Here is a 15,540-nt window from a genome sequence, read left to right on the forward strand (position 1 = left end):
CTAAATCTACATGCTTGTACTGCTAGATGCAACCGAAGTGTAATAACATCTGTGAGAATGTGTGTACAAACCATTTATGCAAGAGGGTTCCAAAACTGGAAAACTTATCTAATGGACTTGTCCAGGCATGTTGGTTCTACAATTAGGCTCACAAAATGGCCGGTCCTAAATCCCCTAGGCTCTATAACACTACTATGTACAAGATTGGCTGCGGAAGTCGACATAGCATGTCCACGTGGCCCACAGAGCCATGTGCATGTGACAAAATGTGTGCCAAGGAAGCCAAAGTTGTACGAGCATGGCTGAGTTTCTGAATAGTCATGGCAGCTGCCTCTGTCCACACTGACCTAGGTAGCTCTCAACACTTGAGCATCTTCCGGGTCATCTCAGTCGCAGTCCTATTCTTCGCTTTAGCCTTCTTCTTTTCGGTTGTAGAAGACTGAGTCAAAGCCTTGGAGCCACTTTGGTGAAGAAACAATTTGCTCCTCCTGGTCAAGTGCCATGGGAACTATCTCCTCATATGTGATGGTGTTCAATGTCAAGACGCCCACCTCAACATGAAATGATGTAAAACAGAAGCCATCAGTAAAACATTCCTCTTTGTTGCGAAAAAGCAGTGTCTTGAACAAGCACCAATCAACAATGAAATGATGTAAAACAGAAGCCACCAGCGAAACATTCCTCTTTGTTGCGAAAAAGCAGTGTCTTGAACAAGCACCAATCAACGATCTTACTCCTGAGCACGCTATAGCTCTGAAACCATGTAAAACAGAAGCCACCAGCAAAACATTCCTCTTTGTTGCAAAAAAGCAGTGTCTTGAACAAGCACCAATCAACAATCCTACTCCTGAGCACACTATGCTCTGATACCATGTCAAAGTGGGAGCAGCAACTAATCGGATGATGAAAGGGTCTGTGACCGTTGTGATGACACTGCTCTCCGAGTATGGACTCCAGCAACCCACAGTACATCTCCCTCAGGATCAGCCACCAATGGCTGTGGAGCCCTCCACCCAACTACATCTCCCTCTAGGGCAGCATGGCAGCCCAAGGAGATGTGGAGAGGACAGATTGGGGGTAGCCAAGTCAAAGTTAATTCATTCTTGCAGCTACAAGGAAAAATCCGAGACAGGAGACTGAGAGAGCAAAGGAAGTGAGATGACGGGTACACAGAGAGGAAACGCTGGGCAATATGATAGAAAAGAGGGAGCAATAAAAAATCCTGGCTCAGCAAGTGCTGTAAGTTGTCACAAAACGGGAGCGTACACGAGCACTTAGAAATCTGAAAACTAAGATACTTTGCAAATGTGAGAGAAGGGAGAAGATCGACACAGTATTGGGGACCAAAAGATGGGCTGGTCCCCCCCCCCCCCGTCAAGAGTATTCTTTATTCAGGGAGAATTCATATACAAGCACGAGAACCCGAGGAAACCCCTCCGTTATGTAATCTTAGACCCGAAGGTCGTGCTTTCCCGTAAAAGGGCTTGGGCACAAGGCCGTTCTTTCCTGTAAGGGACTTAGGCGTGAAGCCGTACTTTCCCGTAAGGGACTTAGGCGTGAAGCCGTACTTCCCGTGAGGGGCTTTCCCGTAGAAAGGGAGATTCCTGCAAAACAAACTACACAAAGCAACAATTCTCAATGCGTATCAACACATTATACCTGTCGCTCCTTGCTCGGAAAAGCGACCTCCGTACTCAGTCGTCATACGAACAGTTGCAGATTTCCGTCGCCAGCACTTGCTCCAGAATCTTCAATGCTAACTCCTTCTGCTACTCCCGGCGTGCCTAAAACTGGAACGCTTGCTGCCTTTTTATAGGCTTGGGCACCCGGCGGAAATAGGGCACAAAAAGCAGAAGCTCTGGCGCTTCTAGAGAGCGGAGAGAGAGAGCTCGTTGATTCTGGCGCTTCTAGAGAGAGGAGAGAGAGAGCTCGCTGTTTTCAGCCCATGCGTAGCTTATTAGCGTTGGGTTTTTAAAGAGCCTTGCTTTATTTTATTATAAGAGGGCTGGTCACTTAAAAGTGACCGGCCACTTTATAAAATAAAGTGGGAACCTGTTCAAACTTTAAAAACTCACTTAGTTAGTGAAAACAATGCTACACGAACACATTCCAGGCGTCCCCGGGTGCAAAACACGGGCACATATGCAATGCAGACACAGACTCCTCGCGGGAAAGCATTTGCACTCCCGCGAATGTTCCTGCTTTTCGTAAAAAGCTTCATCGAACCCATCTTTATTCTTGTGCTTGAGTTCTTACGCATATTTTCTTACTCAGTTCGGATTTCCTCCTTAGCCTACGGAATGCCCCCTTTCTGATGCACCCGTGACCCATCATGTGACGCATCAGGGGCACTCGTAACCCGGCCCTTTCCACCGAACTTACGGAAACTCTTTTGCGATGTTTACCGTCATTAGAGTTGTCCGTTCTTGATGGCACTTCGTGTAGCTACAATCTTTTAACAGTTCTTAGTGTACACAATAAAATATCCTAGAAAAAGAGATTAATCATTAAAAAAATTAAGAAAATAGTCCAATTAGCAACATCCCTCTGGCTTCTAAACAGTTGACCTCAACTGTAGTGCTTGGACATATACCTCCAGTATCTCAGGATAAGCTGCTAATTCCTCCTTTGTCATCCACTGAGCATCTAAATTCGAATAGTTCTTAAACTTAACCAAATACTTCCGTGTTATTTTTCCGGACTTGAGGGGTCGCTCCTGATGACTTACTATCTGCTCCGGTTGGAGTATTTCTTCTGTTTCCTCAACCTCAGGAGGTTCCTCAACACTAGGCTGACTCGGAGGTGGTCCCACATACGGCCGGAGTAAAGTGACATGGAAAGCATTATGGATCCTCCAATTAGGCGGTAGCTCTAATCGGAAGGTGACATCATTCACTTGCTCAGTGATCTTAAACGGCCCATAATAACGGGTAGAAAGTTTTACCACCTTTCCCTTATGAGACGCTTGTTTCTTAAGTCTTGCCTTCTCAAACTTTCTTAAGTCTTGCCTTCTCAAACTTGAGTAAGACTAATTGTCCGACTGTTAAGTCTAGATTCCTCCTGTGCTTGTCTGCAGCTTTCTTATGCTTTTCCTGAGAGCGTAGAATAGCTCGCCTAACTTGCCCGTAGGCTGTGTCCAAATCCTGGACAAATTCATCTGCTGCAAAGATCTTATCCTCAGTTAAAAGGATTGGTGGAAGCAAAGGCGTACCATAGAGAATCTCAAAAGGTGCTTTCCCCGTCGATGAGTGTATGGTATTGTTATACGCATACTCGACAAGGGGCAAATATTTCTCCCAGTCAGATTGCCGGTCCGACACATAAGCTTTTAACATATCCAATACTGTGGAGTTGGCTATCTCACTTTGCCTGTCCGTTTGAGGATGGTAGGCAGATGAAAAATTCAGCTTCGTACCAAGATTATCCATCAAAGCACGCCAAAAATTTCCTGTCATGCGAGGATCTCGATCACTCACAATAGACTTAGGCATTCCATGATGCTTAAAGATCTGTGCCAGAAAAACCCTAGCCATATGATCTGCTTTGATCGTTTTCTTGACTGGTATAAAGTGTGCTTGCTTGCTAAACCTATCCACAATGGTCCAGATCGCGTCATTTCGAGTCTGAGTTCTAGGGAGGTCCATGATGAAGTCCATGGCAATACTTTCCCAAGGTTCATTAGGCACAGGCAATGGTTGTAGCAACCTAGGCGTCTTATGCTGATCATACTTCACTTTTGGGCAAACCAAGCATTCCCTGACATACTTATCAATGTCTGTTTTAAGGCTAGGCCAAAAGAAATATCTTTCCATTGCTAAGGTCGTAGGGAGACTAACCCGATGACCCGCATAAGGCGAAGCGTGTGCTTCATCCATGATCTTCTTTCTTAATGGTTCCGCCACACATATGGCCTGATGGTGGTAGAGATAACCGTCCCGAATGGAATAGGGAAACTTATTCTCTCCACGATGTAGCTTTCCCCAAACAGGGGAGAAGTCTGGATCATTCGGATACAAATCCGATAGTGCTTCTAATTCTTGGTGATACACTGAAGTGATAGCGTTCACCCTTGGCCGCCTAGACAATGCGTCCGCGACCACATTCTTACTCCCAGCCGTGTGAAGGATCTGGAAGTGAAACATAGACAAAAGGTTTTCCCATCTCATCTGCTTCTCATATAGTTTCCTTTGCGTAAGAAAATACCGCAAAATCTGGTGATCAGTCTTGATCACAAAATCCGCTCCTAGAAGATAGTGCTTCCAGTTGGATAAGGCGTGAATCACAGCCGTGAGTTCCTTTTCGTAGATTGATGCATGCAACTCTGCATCCTTAAGCCATCTGCTTTCGTAGGCCACTGCATGGCCTTCTTGGTTTAACACTGCTCCGATGCAATCACCTGAAGCATCGCAGTGAACCTCAAATGGTTTCCTTAAGTCAGGCACTATCAAAATAGGTCCATGGCTTAGCAAGTACTTGAGCTGACCAAAAGCTCCTTGTTGTCTCGATCCCCATCTGAAAGGAATCTTCTTCTTTGTCAAGTCATGAAGTGGTCTTGCTACATGGGCAAATCCTCGGACAAACCTTCGATAATACGAAGAAGCTACGTACATCATGTACCGTAGTGGGAATAGGCCAATCTTCTAGCACTCGGATCTTGGCAGGATCCATACTCACTTGATTGTGAGAGACTATATGGCCGAGATAGTGTATCTCTGAGAGAAAGAACTCGCTCTTCTTTGCATTCACATGCAACTCATGCTTTCGCAATTCTTGAAACACTAGGTCCAAGTGCTTCCGGTGTTCCTCTTCTGACTCAGAGAAGATGAGTATGTCGTCAAAGAATACTCCGGTAAAAGATCGATACGGGCTGAAAATGCGGTCCATCATGCGATTGAACGTCGTAGGAGCATTGGTCAAGCCGAAAGGCATTACCAAAAATTCATATAGTCCAAAGGTTGTGCGGAAAGCAGTCTTATGGACATCCTCAGGGGCGATCCGTATTTGATGATACCCACTCTTTAAGTCTATGCGACTAAAGACACTTGCACCCTGCAACTTATCAAGTATATCATCAATCCGAAGGATCGGAAAGCGATTCTTGATCGTGATCTTGTTTAAAGACCTATAGTCTATGCACATTCGAAACGTGCCATCTTTCTTCTGCACTAGTAGAACTAGAGAGCAGTAGGGTGAAGCACTTGGCCGTACTAACCCTTTCTCTAGAAGCTCGTTGACTTGCTTCAAAATTTCCTCTTGCTAAGCAAGACTCACCCGATAAGGGGGTTGATTGGGAGGCGAGCTACCCGGTATGAGATCTATGCGGTGATCTTCCGGGCGTACCAGAGGTAGTTCATCAGAGAGTGTTTCCGTGAAACAATCTTTGTACTTTTCAATAAATTGAAAACACTTAATGTCCAGACTAGAGAGTGAATCCCCACTAGTTTTATCCTTCTCACGTGCAAAAATCAAGTAAGCAGAAACACACTTCTTCATTTCTTTCTTAATGGAGATATGACTTACAATTGGGAATTGCCAATCTCCTACATCAGCATGAATCTTTATTTTCTTACCCCCATGATCAAAAGTGAGGGTCTTTTCCACATAATCGGGAATAGGTGTCATGTGGAAATGCCATGGCATACCCAAGATGATATCACATCCCTCGATGGGTGCCATCAAAAATGATTCGCGGTCCTTGTACTTGCCAATCCGAAGATTGAGGTGTCCTGCACGGGAGTTGCATTGGTTGTCAACCCCTCGAATGCCGATCCGGATGTAACCGGTGTGCCAAGCTGAGCCGGTGTGAGGCACAAACGTTCTGCAGTATCCAGGGAGATGAAGTTATGCGTGGATCCTGGGTCATAAAGAATCAGTACTCGCTGGTTGTTCAGAGACCCCCAGCCCTTCAGAAGCTGACGCTTCCCCTTCTCCGTTGCTGTGTTTCCTTGAACATCTGGAATTGAGTTCGAGCTTGGTGGAGCGGGTTCCTTCCTTGCTTTATCTTGCCTCGTAGAGGCTTGTTCTTGCCGTTGTTGCTTTAGAGGGCAGTCCGGCTTCATATGTCCTTTCTCTCCACAGTAGAAGCATCTTCCTTCCTCTCTGAAGGTTTGGAGTTGAGTAGGAGAGAGATACTTAGTTCGCTTGCCATTGCCCTCTGGCTTCTTAGAATGATCATGATCCCTAGATGGAGGACGTTTTCTTCCTTGGCCCCCTTGGTCATCGTAGACCCCTCTTTGTCTTGCACGGTAAGTGCTATGCTCCATTTTTCTGGGTGTCCCAGTTGAGTGCAAATCCTCAGCAATGATTGCCGACTCCATCATCCTCTAAAGAGTGTCATGCGGATACACTTTCATACTCTTTCGAAGCTGCGGTTGGAGACCCGCTTCGAACTTTCGTTTCTTTTCCTCGTCGGCAATCTTCATGAAGGGAGTGACCTTCAGAAGAACCGACCAATACTTGTCCACATAGGTCGTGACTCTCTCATGTTCCTTCTGGGCGAGCCAGTCCCATTCCTTCCGTATGTCCTGCTCAAAGTCAGGCGGAAGAAACTGTTCATAAAATTCAGATTTGAATCTCTCCCAAGTTCTGGCCTGAGAACCTTCCAGAATCTTGGCTAACCACCAATTACTTGCCGTTTCCTTGAGGTGCATCCCCACATGGCGCAATTTGGATCTTTCTGTGAAGTGCCCATTGGTAAAGGCGACTTCAAACTGTCTGATGAAGGACAGTGCTTTGGAGATATCTCTCCGTCCGTTGTAGGTTTCGAACTTGATGTCCTTGTCGCCTGATTTGAAGACTCTCATGCGATGTTGAGACTTGCGACCATGCTTCTTGAATCGAGGCTTATCTTTAGGTTGATGTAGGGTAGTAGTAGTAGCGGCTTCCTTCTTCTGACAAGACGATCGAGATGTAGAAGTATAATCAAGAGAGTAAGATGGAGATGAGATAGAGATGTCCTTGCTCTCGTCTAGCAAAGAGAGCGCTTTTTCCTGGCCTTTCCTTGGAGTAGGCCGTTCATTCCGATCCGAAGATCCTTTGTGCACCTCGGCACGTTCTTCTTCTCTTTCCTCCTGTGGTCTCACACCAACAGTGTGGTCTGGATGCCCGACTGCATCAGTTCCATTCGTTTTCTTCATTCCGCCCAAGAGCTTTTGGACATCTGGCAATAGTAAGATTTGTTGCAAATCCGCAAGCTGAGCTTGCACTTGTTGAAGCTCCTCTTCAACGCTTCTCCCTTGGCTCGACATGGTTCTTCCCGTTCTTCCCGGAATCGTCCTTCTTTGCAGAGAAAGAGAGGAGTCCGAGCTCTGATACCACTGCCACAAAACGGGAGCATACACGAGCACTCAGAAATCTGAAAAATAAAATACTTTGCAAATGTGAGAGAAGGGAGAAGATCGACACAGTATTGGGGACCAGAAGATGGGTTGGTCCCCCCCCCCGTCAAGAGTATTCTTTATTCAGGGAGATTTCATATACAAGCACGAGAACCCGAGGAAACCCCTCCGTTCTGTAATCTTAGACCCGAAGGTCGTGCTTTCCCGTAAAAGGGCTTGGGCACAAGGCCGTTCTTTCCCATAAGGGACTTAGGCACGAAGCCGTACTTTCCCGTAAGGGACTTAGGCGTGAAGCCGTACTTTCCGTGAGGGGCTTTCCCGTAGGAAGGGAGATTCCTGCAAAACAAACCACACAAAGCAACAATTCTCAATGCGTATCAACACATTATACCTGTCGCTCCTTGCTCGGAAAAGCGACCTCCGTACTCAGTCGTCACACGAACAGTTGCAGATTTCCGTCGCCAGCACTTGCTCCAGAATCTTCAGCGCTAACTCCTTGTGCTGCTCCCAGCGTGCCTAAAACTGGAACGCTTGCTGCCTTTTTATAGGCCTGGGCACCCGGCGGAAATAGGGCACAAAAAGCAGAAGCTCTGGCGCTTCTAGAGAGAGGAGAGAGAGAGCTCGCTGTTTTCAGCCCATGCGTAGCTTATTAGCGTTGGGTTTTTAAAGAGCCTTGCTTTATTTTATTATAAGAGGGCTGGTCACTTAAAAGTGACCGGCCACTTTATAAAATAAAGTGGGAACGTGTTCAAACTTTAAAAACTCACTTAGTTAGTGAAAACAATGCTACACGAACACATTCCAGGCGTCCTCGGGTGCAGAACACGGGCACAGATGCAATGCAGACACAGACTCCTCGCGGGAAAGCATCTGCCCTCTCGCGAATGTTCCTGCTTTTCGTAAAAAGCTTCATCGAACCCATCTTTATTCTTGTGCTTGCGTTCTTACGCGTAGTTTCTTACTCAGTTCGGATTTCCTCCTTAGCCTACGGAATGCCCCCTTTCTGATGCACCCGTTACCTATCGTGTGACGCATCAGGGGCACTCGTAACCCGGCCCTTTCCACCAAACTTACGGAAACTCCTTTGCGATGTTTACCGTCACCCATCAAACGACACATCAGAGTTGTCCGTTCTTGATGGCACTTCCTGTAGCTACAATCTTTTAACAGTTCTTAGTGTACACAATAAAATATCCTAGAAAAAGAGATTAATCATTAAAAAAATTAAGAAAATAGTCCAATTAGCAACAAAGTGATGGATAGAAAGAGTAGCCCCTATGTTTACACCACCTTAGGAAGTTTCTTTGAATGCTTGTTCAACACAGTTCGACAAGAAACTCTCATGACTCTTTGTCAACAGTTTGATCTTAACACACCAACCTACACGAGATATTTTCCGGTTTTAATATTTTTAGCAATCTTTATGAGAACTTAGAAGGTTTCTATCAAAGAAAATTTTATAATTTGTGCTCATCATTTTTAACAGACACTGAGCAATTGGCACGGCATCAGTCTGAAGAAAAAATCTGGTTTGTCTGAGGCACTAGTTTTGTCAAGTTTGATAACCCAAGTTTTGCCCAAACATTTTCAGAGCCGCATTGTGCATTGATTATATTTGGATTTACAGCTCTAAGAGGCGCTTATGACTTTTAGGTGATTTTTGATGTATCTAAGTGGATGCACATAACAGAGGCTAATTCTTATGATCTTCCCATCAAATCTGTTTAGCTTCCCAAAATTTTGGTTATTGTTGAAAGTAAAAGGCACCCATCATGAAATGCAAGCTATTCCCTTGTCGGCTGGTTTTTCATAAAATTACCAGCATGCATATTCACTTAAAGAGAACGTTTCAAATTCAAGAATGTGCAGACTTCACAAGTTGATTTTCCATGGGGTTGTGTGATGTTACAGGATGGTTAAATTATTTCAAAAACTTTCTCGTTGCCCCTTGGGAGATGAAAGATCTTGTGAAGATTTTGAACCCTCAAAACCATTGAGACGCCTTTCTTATGATATTAACGCAATGGTGGAGATGCGGCGCTTCACTGATGCAACCTACCTCCAAAGGAAGACGATATACTTGATGTTTAATCCACTCATCGAGAGGAGGCATGAGTGTGGAGTTCTACTCGTAATCTTAGGTTTTCTTTGGCACACTCAGAATAAGAACGGAACAGTAGTGCAATACGGACCCATCACCTGAATTTGGGGTCTTGATTGTCTGGGATGTTTGCATCTTCTTAGGTCGGCAATAATTGAACAGAGAATTTTAGGTGTTCAAACGTCATAAAAACATCTTTCAAATGACCATGCTGAGTTTTCTCAATAATGAATGATGACTAAACAGTGTTTATGATACTTGCTACTCTGAAAAGGTATCTCATGTAAAATTTCAGATTGGCTTAAAATTCCTCTTTTGGTGTTTGTAATTCCCTCAGACAAAGTCAAGGTTTTCTACTTTCATGTCTCAAATTCGTATTCTATTTGTTCATCATCTGGCAAAACATCATGAGAAGATTCTTCAACCTTATGCTTATGAACCTTGCGCGCGGACACTGTTGAGCGAGCAGATCTCTCTAGTCTTGCTATTTTCAGTTTTGATTTTGTTCCCATGAGGCTTCACAGTCCACAACATCAAACCAAGAACTTTAACAGCTGTTAGGCAAGAATTTTATTATCTTTTAAATTTTCTCAATTTGTTCATGTTCAGGAAAGCCTTCAGACCAGACTGAAATTGCAGCAGAGGGTGGGCCAAATGTGGAACAGCAAAGGGAAGGCATTGATGGAAGCTCTGATGAGGAGAGATCTGGCATTTGTGGGCTGGCTCCGGCCATCATTCCTGCCTATCCTTGGGGTGTTTGTAGTAAGTGGTTACGTTTGTGCCCTCTATTTTATCTTGCTAGGATTGAAAACGGATCTTGGAAGGACTGCTGTAGCACATACAAGAGTTTTGCTCTCCCCTGAATAGACAAGGTACAATGTTTGTGCCATGCAGGGAAGCAGATAAGAGGGCTTGAGGATGCAGGAGCACATTCTCAATCCGAAGAAGGCGCGCAACCTTTGATCAGTGAGTCAACTTGCACCTGTGGAATTGCTCAGGCATTATTCCCTGAATACCAATGGGGTTACTTGACAAAAGCAGAAGGTAAATTTCTAAAGTTGCTGCCCTGTATACAACATTCTGGTTCCAGAGGTAGTAGTAACAAGTTATATGGAATTTGTCTCTTAAATCTCTATCAGACATGGAAGCCGGCCCCAAAGATGCCAGATCCGTATCATCTGAAGATTCCAACTTGCAGATCGTGTCTCATTCTGAAATATCTGACACAGTGCCGCTGTCTCAGCCTGAAATATCCGATGCAGTGCCGCAACTTGAAAGAGAAGAAAGAAGTTGTACCTGTGGGCTCATACCTGCCTTAATACCCAACTATCCTTGGGGTCTTACTGGGAGGGTTAAAGGTGCTTGACCTTTTGCCCATTCAATGAGCTACTTGCTGGATACTTGTAGTGTATTTCGGTTTTTGCCATGTGACATGAACGGAATTTCATGACTCATGTGCAGATACTGTGGAGAACGAGACTGATACACAGGCTAAAACTGTGCAAGAGACAGAGGGAAAGGAGGCAGAGGACAAAACTTCTAGCTGTGATCTTACTTCTGCACTCTTGCCTGATTATCCATGGGGCATGACCTCTGAATCACAAGGTTCTTTGGGACTCCAAGCTTGTCACTCTCATCTACTGCTGCGTATACTAGAGGTACAAGTCAATTTGAATGTGCTCACCGTGACTTCTTTGTCCAGATATATCTGAAGATACATCGAATTTCAGAAAAAAAAGGGAATCGGAGCATATTGGGATGAGCTTCTTGCAGAATGGTGCCCATATGCGCATCGGCTCGGCAGTGCTACCTTCGTATCCTTGGGGCAAGTGCTCTGTACATCAGTCTGTACATGGTAAATTTTGTCTCAAACAACCAATCTCTTTGTCTTATTGGTCTTAAGGAGGAGAGCTCGCCCCCTAGCACTAAATTATTTGACGTAATGATGTTCTGATTAGCCTTTATACTTGAAGCAGTAGAACATGGTAGATTGCAACCTGATCAGGATGCTGTAGATAGGGACTGCATTTGTGGATTGGGCTTGGCAATGTTGCCTGAGTTTCCTTGGGGCCAAAGTTTATCAAAAGGTCGTGCACCTCTAGACTTGGCTCTTCTTTTTGGTTCTTTGTTCTTGGTTGAATCTACTCACCCTTTTGATCATGTGCAGCAAAAAGCAAGCAACATTCCAAAATTAGCAGCCAAGAAGTAAAGAACTACATCGAGCAAGAGACCAAGATAGAAGCGTGCATTACAAGCAAAACTGATGTATTCACTGTAACAAGTACAAAAATGTCATATTCAGGCCAAAAGCCTCCACAAAATATTAAGACCATGATTCCTCAGGAGACTTCACACACAATACAGCATGTGAAATTAGATCAGATGGTTACTGTTATAGACGCAAGTGTTAAAGTCGACGAAACAGCTGGAATTAAAGGGCCCCCTTTAGCATCTCTCCCTTCCACTGGATTTGCTTTGCTAGATTTTGGGGATGAGGGTTTGAGAGGTAAAGAAAGGATTGAAACTAAACCATCTACAGGTTATGCTCATCTGGAGGAGTTCATTGAGGAGAAGGACATTACAATTTCAGAAATTGAAGAGGACCCCCCCTTGCTCAAGCGCACACGTTCTAAAACCAAACCAGATAGAACTTGGCAATCGGCTCCGCAGGAGAGTTACTACAAGCCCGAAAAGATTAGACCTCAAACACCACCCACCAGTGGCACACAGTTTCCTAGCTTTGAATGGTCTGTTGGGAAACTAGACGCAGGTGCCAAACTGCCTAGTTTCTGTTGAATTTGTTACTGGCTTATAAAACTTTTTTCTAAACAAAATTGCACTTATACAGGTGACCTTACAACCCCTTTGCTGAAGGCATCTATAGAACCAGAAACAGAAACATTTGTTTCTGTGTTGAAGCCATCTCCTGTTAATGTTGATCAACCCAAGAGTGACAATTGGATTTCTGTATTCAAGGTTTCAAAGCCTTCTGGTGAGTCTGGAATCAGAAAATTCCATCTGGTAGCTTATGCTGTTGTTCTGAAGCTCTTTTGCATGAACCGTTTTTAGACGACGGCGGCCTTGGAGTCCCATTGTTATCACCAGCTTCAGCATACATAGAAGAGATAGAGGAGGTGAAGCGCCCTATTTCTCACCCCCAAATCCAGGCTGATGTGACTGAAGCTGTGATAGATGTCCCTCCGAGTGATTCAGGAGGGACCTCGGTGGGAGCAATTGTTGCAACTGCCCCAGATTTAGCTACTACTAAGAAGGAAAGAGACGAGTGGGATATCTTAAAAGCTATTGTCTATGGTGGTTTGGATATATCAATTGCCAGTTTAGGGGTCACATCCTCTGCAGCTGGAGGCAATGCCATCACTAGTAAGCATTTGCAATGAACTAGGTAAGCACATAGAATGTTTTGTCTCTTGAAACTAATAATTTCCTGTCGTATATCCAGGAACGGTTGTGTACATGGGCTTAGCAACGCTGTTTTCTGGATTCATCGCATTTTACCATAATGTCAGTAGTATATGCAAAGAAAGCAAGACAGTTCTACTTCTTTTTCATGTTTCGGTTTCATCTGACTTTTGAGTGTTTTGGTTGATGCAGGTGCTTAACCTTTATCACTATCATAAAGATTACTACATTGATGTTGTAGGTGTAACTTTAATGTTACACGGAACCGTGGCTCTGATATCATATATTGTTTTTGGCCTGCTGGCTCCCTTGGTTTATGCATTTTCTTATAGAGTGACAGATGACAGAGATGATAAATTTATTTTGTGCTGTGGGGTGACCATAGTTGCTGTTACAGCACTAGCTCTGGGCAAAGCCAAGGTGTCAAACAAGCGGTACTTACGGACGCTGTTTGCTTATCTTTCTGGGGGGGTTCTTGCAGCCATAATTGGCTATTTGACAGGCGAACATGTTGCGGAATTGCTCGAAGAATGGGGCATTTGAGAATGGGGGGTTTCTCTCTCAAGGTTAGAAGCAAAGAAAAATGATGCCATATACCTCCTGGAGTGATAAGAGTGGTAGCTTCACCTTTGGTTCTGGTAAGAGAGGTAGCTAAGAGTGGCAGCCCTTCACCAAGGGAGCCCTGGTATGTAGATAACCGAAGGAGAGTTTTCCATCATCTAGACGGCGGGAATACTTGTACTGATGTCGTGCTGATGGAACCATAGGCATGAGGATGTAGTCAGCCTGAGCTTCCTCTCATAACCTGTCTCTTCCTCTGGGATGCTTATAATTCCTATTCATTCCATATATGTTACCTGGTTTGAATGGCAATTATAAGTGGTACTGGGGAGAATCTTTCTTCTAGATGGTGTCTCCTTGCCATTGTAATATCAGAGTACAGGAAAGAGTGTGCAGCCAATGTATTATGTTGAGTCTCTTTGTTGGAATTCAGATAGTTTTGGTTGTCCATGGCTATGGTGTGGAAAAGATGTAGGTAATTGTGGCACTTTTATTGCTTTGCTCGTGTTCCCCCCCCCCCCCCCCTTGAAAAAAAAAACAAGATGAAGAGCCACAAAGGCCTGTTGAAGTTAAGGGGGGATGAGAGTTGTGGGGAGTAAGCAGGAGATGCAAATTCAAAGAAGGCAAGTGCTTGTCGCGGCTCTTTTGGCTAACCAAGTCAAGGGCTTTTCCTAACAATTTCACAATTATATTTCGGTAATGCAATGGAGATGGGTATTGGGATGAGTTTGAGGGAGGAGGTTCTCGAAAAGAAGTGGATGTGCAGAATGGAATGGGAGGGGGTCAAGCACCTAAAAGAATCTGATAATCAACACCACATGATTAAATTGCATTAAGGAGTGATTCAGATCTTCTCTCTCTTTTTCCCCCCGGTTTTTTCGCCATACAATTGTTATATTGACTCTACCTATGTATTCCCAACCTTGAGGAAGATCATCGCCATATGATGAAACCTTTTGTTATGGTTAAATAGGTATGAATAAGTGTCAAAAATCACGTCATTTTTATTGTGGTTTATTATAAAATTTTATTGTCCATTATACATACAAAAAAATTAAAGGGTATTCCTAATGGCTTCATCAAATTTAATGGTGCTTTTAATTCAAAGATTCCACTAATAAACAAGAAAAATGATGCGTTAATCTATAGCACATAGCGTCAGGCAATGACGAAGCACATAGATTTTCAACAATATTACCTAAGAATGATGAATACAACATTTTGAGAGAGAGAGAGAGAGAGAGGAGAAAACGCTAAAGGAAAAATGAAAGAGCAGAGAAACTCAATTTATATGTACACAAAAGGGCTTTTGACTTTCCATCTTCATTTGTCTTTCGACGCTAAAGAGAACTCAAAGGAAAACGCCAAAAATGAAATAGCAGAGAAACATCTATTTATATGGACACAAAAGGGCTTTTGACATTCCATCTTGAATTGTCTTTCGACTTTCCACCTTCATCATTATTTTGACTTTCCACCTTCGTCTGTCTTTTCATTCTCTAAAACTCACCCTTCACTTAAGCATTTAATGTGTTTTGAAACAATTTTTATTTTTTTGAGATTAGAAAGACCTAAATACATTATCACAAATGTTCTATATTTTATCAAAGGTCCCGCTTAAATAACAAGGTGAAAAGCTCTCGTTAACATGGGTTCTAAAATTAGGAGGGTGCAACACTTCTAGAGAAGGGTTGCCAACAAATAGTTGTATGTCCTTTCACTTTTCGTAGAATAAAAAGAAGAGTTTTTGTAAGGTATCCAAAATGAAAAGTAGAGTTACACTTCAAATTTGAGGGTTGATCGACATTTTATACAAACAATAAATTGAAAAGGAAGTAAATAAAGGAATCCATTGATAAATCAAAACAAAAAATGTCTTCATGCTTTCATAAGAAAACAAAGGCATAAGCATAGTAAATAACAAAACAATTTAATGAATTTTTATGAGATTCTTAGATGAAACAATTCTTTTACTAATTAAAATATTAGAGAAAATTTCAATAGTGAATATATACTTCACATCATGGGATCAAACTTTGTTGAATGCCCTCCTTAATATCTTGTTGACTAAGGCCTTCTTTAGCAAAGCCAAAAATAAAGTGATAAAATCATCAGGTTGAG

At 43.4% G+C, this 15,540-nt stretch overlaps 1 protein-coding gene across 3 annotated transcripts in view; it reads left to right on the forward strand.

The window, feature by feature from the left end:
- The window catches only part of LOC147447419 (uncharacterized), a 39,087-nt gene extending 25,218 nt beyond the window's left edge, over positions 1-13,869 (forward strand). For 2 of the 3 annotated variants that reach the window (XM_086523221.1, XM_086523220.1), the window contains exons 5-15: positions 10,048-10,200; positions 10,333-10,482; positions 10,578-10,796; positions 10,900-11,043; positions 11,141-11,293; positions 11,412-11,525; positions 11,606-12,208; positions 12,287-12,430; positions 12,508-12,819; positions 12,899-12,960; positions 13,051-13,869. In XM_086523221.1, the coding sequence (XP_086379347.1) occupies positions 10,048-10,200; positions 10,333-10,482; positions 10,578-10,796; positions 10,900-11,043; positions 11,141-11,293; positions 11,412-11,525; positions 11,606-12,208; positions 12,287-12,430; positions 12,508-12,819; positions 12,899-12,960; positions 13,051-13,401 (2,405 nt within the window). In that variant the 3' untranslated portion in view covers positions 13,402-13,869. The remainder of the gene's footprint in view (positions 1-10,047; positions 10,201-10,332; positions 10,483-10,577; positions 10,797-10,899; positions 11,044-11,140; positions 11,294-11,411; positions 11,526-11,605; positions 12,209-12,286; positions 12,431-12,507; positions 12,820-12,898; positions 12,961-13,050) is intronic. The other variant, XM_086523222.1, reaches the window with a different exon arrangement.
- The last annotated feature ends 1,671 nt before the right edge of the window (positions 13,870-15,540 follow it).

Source organism: Adiantum capillus-veneris, chromosome 11 (genome assembly GCF_014529385.1).
Source record: "Adiantum capillus-veneris isolate H3 chromosome 11, ASM1452938v2, whole genome shotgun sequence".
Classification (NCBI taxonomy): domain Eukaryota; kingdom Viridiplantae; phylum Streptophyta; class Polypodiopsida; order Polypodiales; family Pteridaceae; genus Adiantum; species Adiantum capillus-veneris.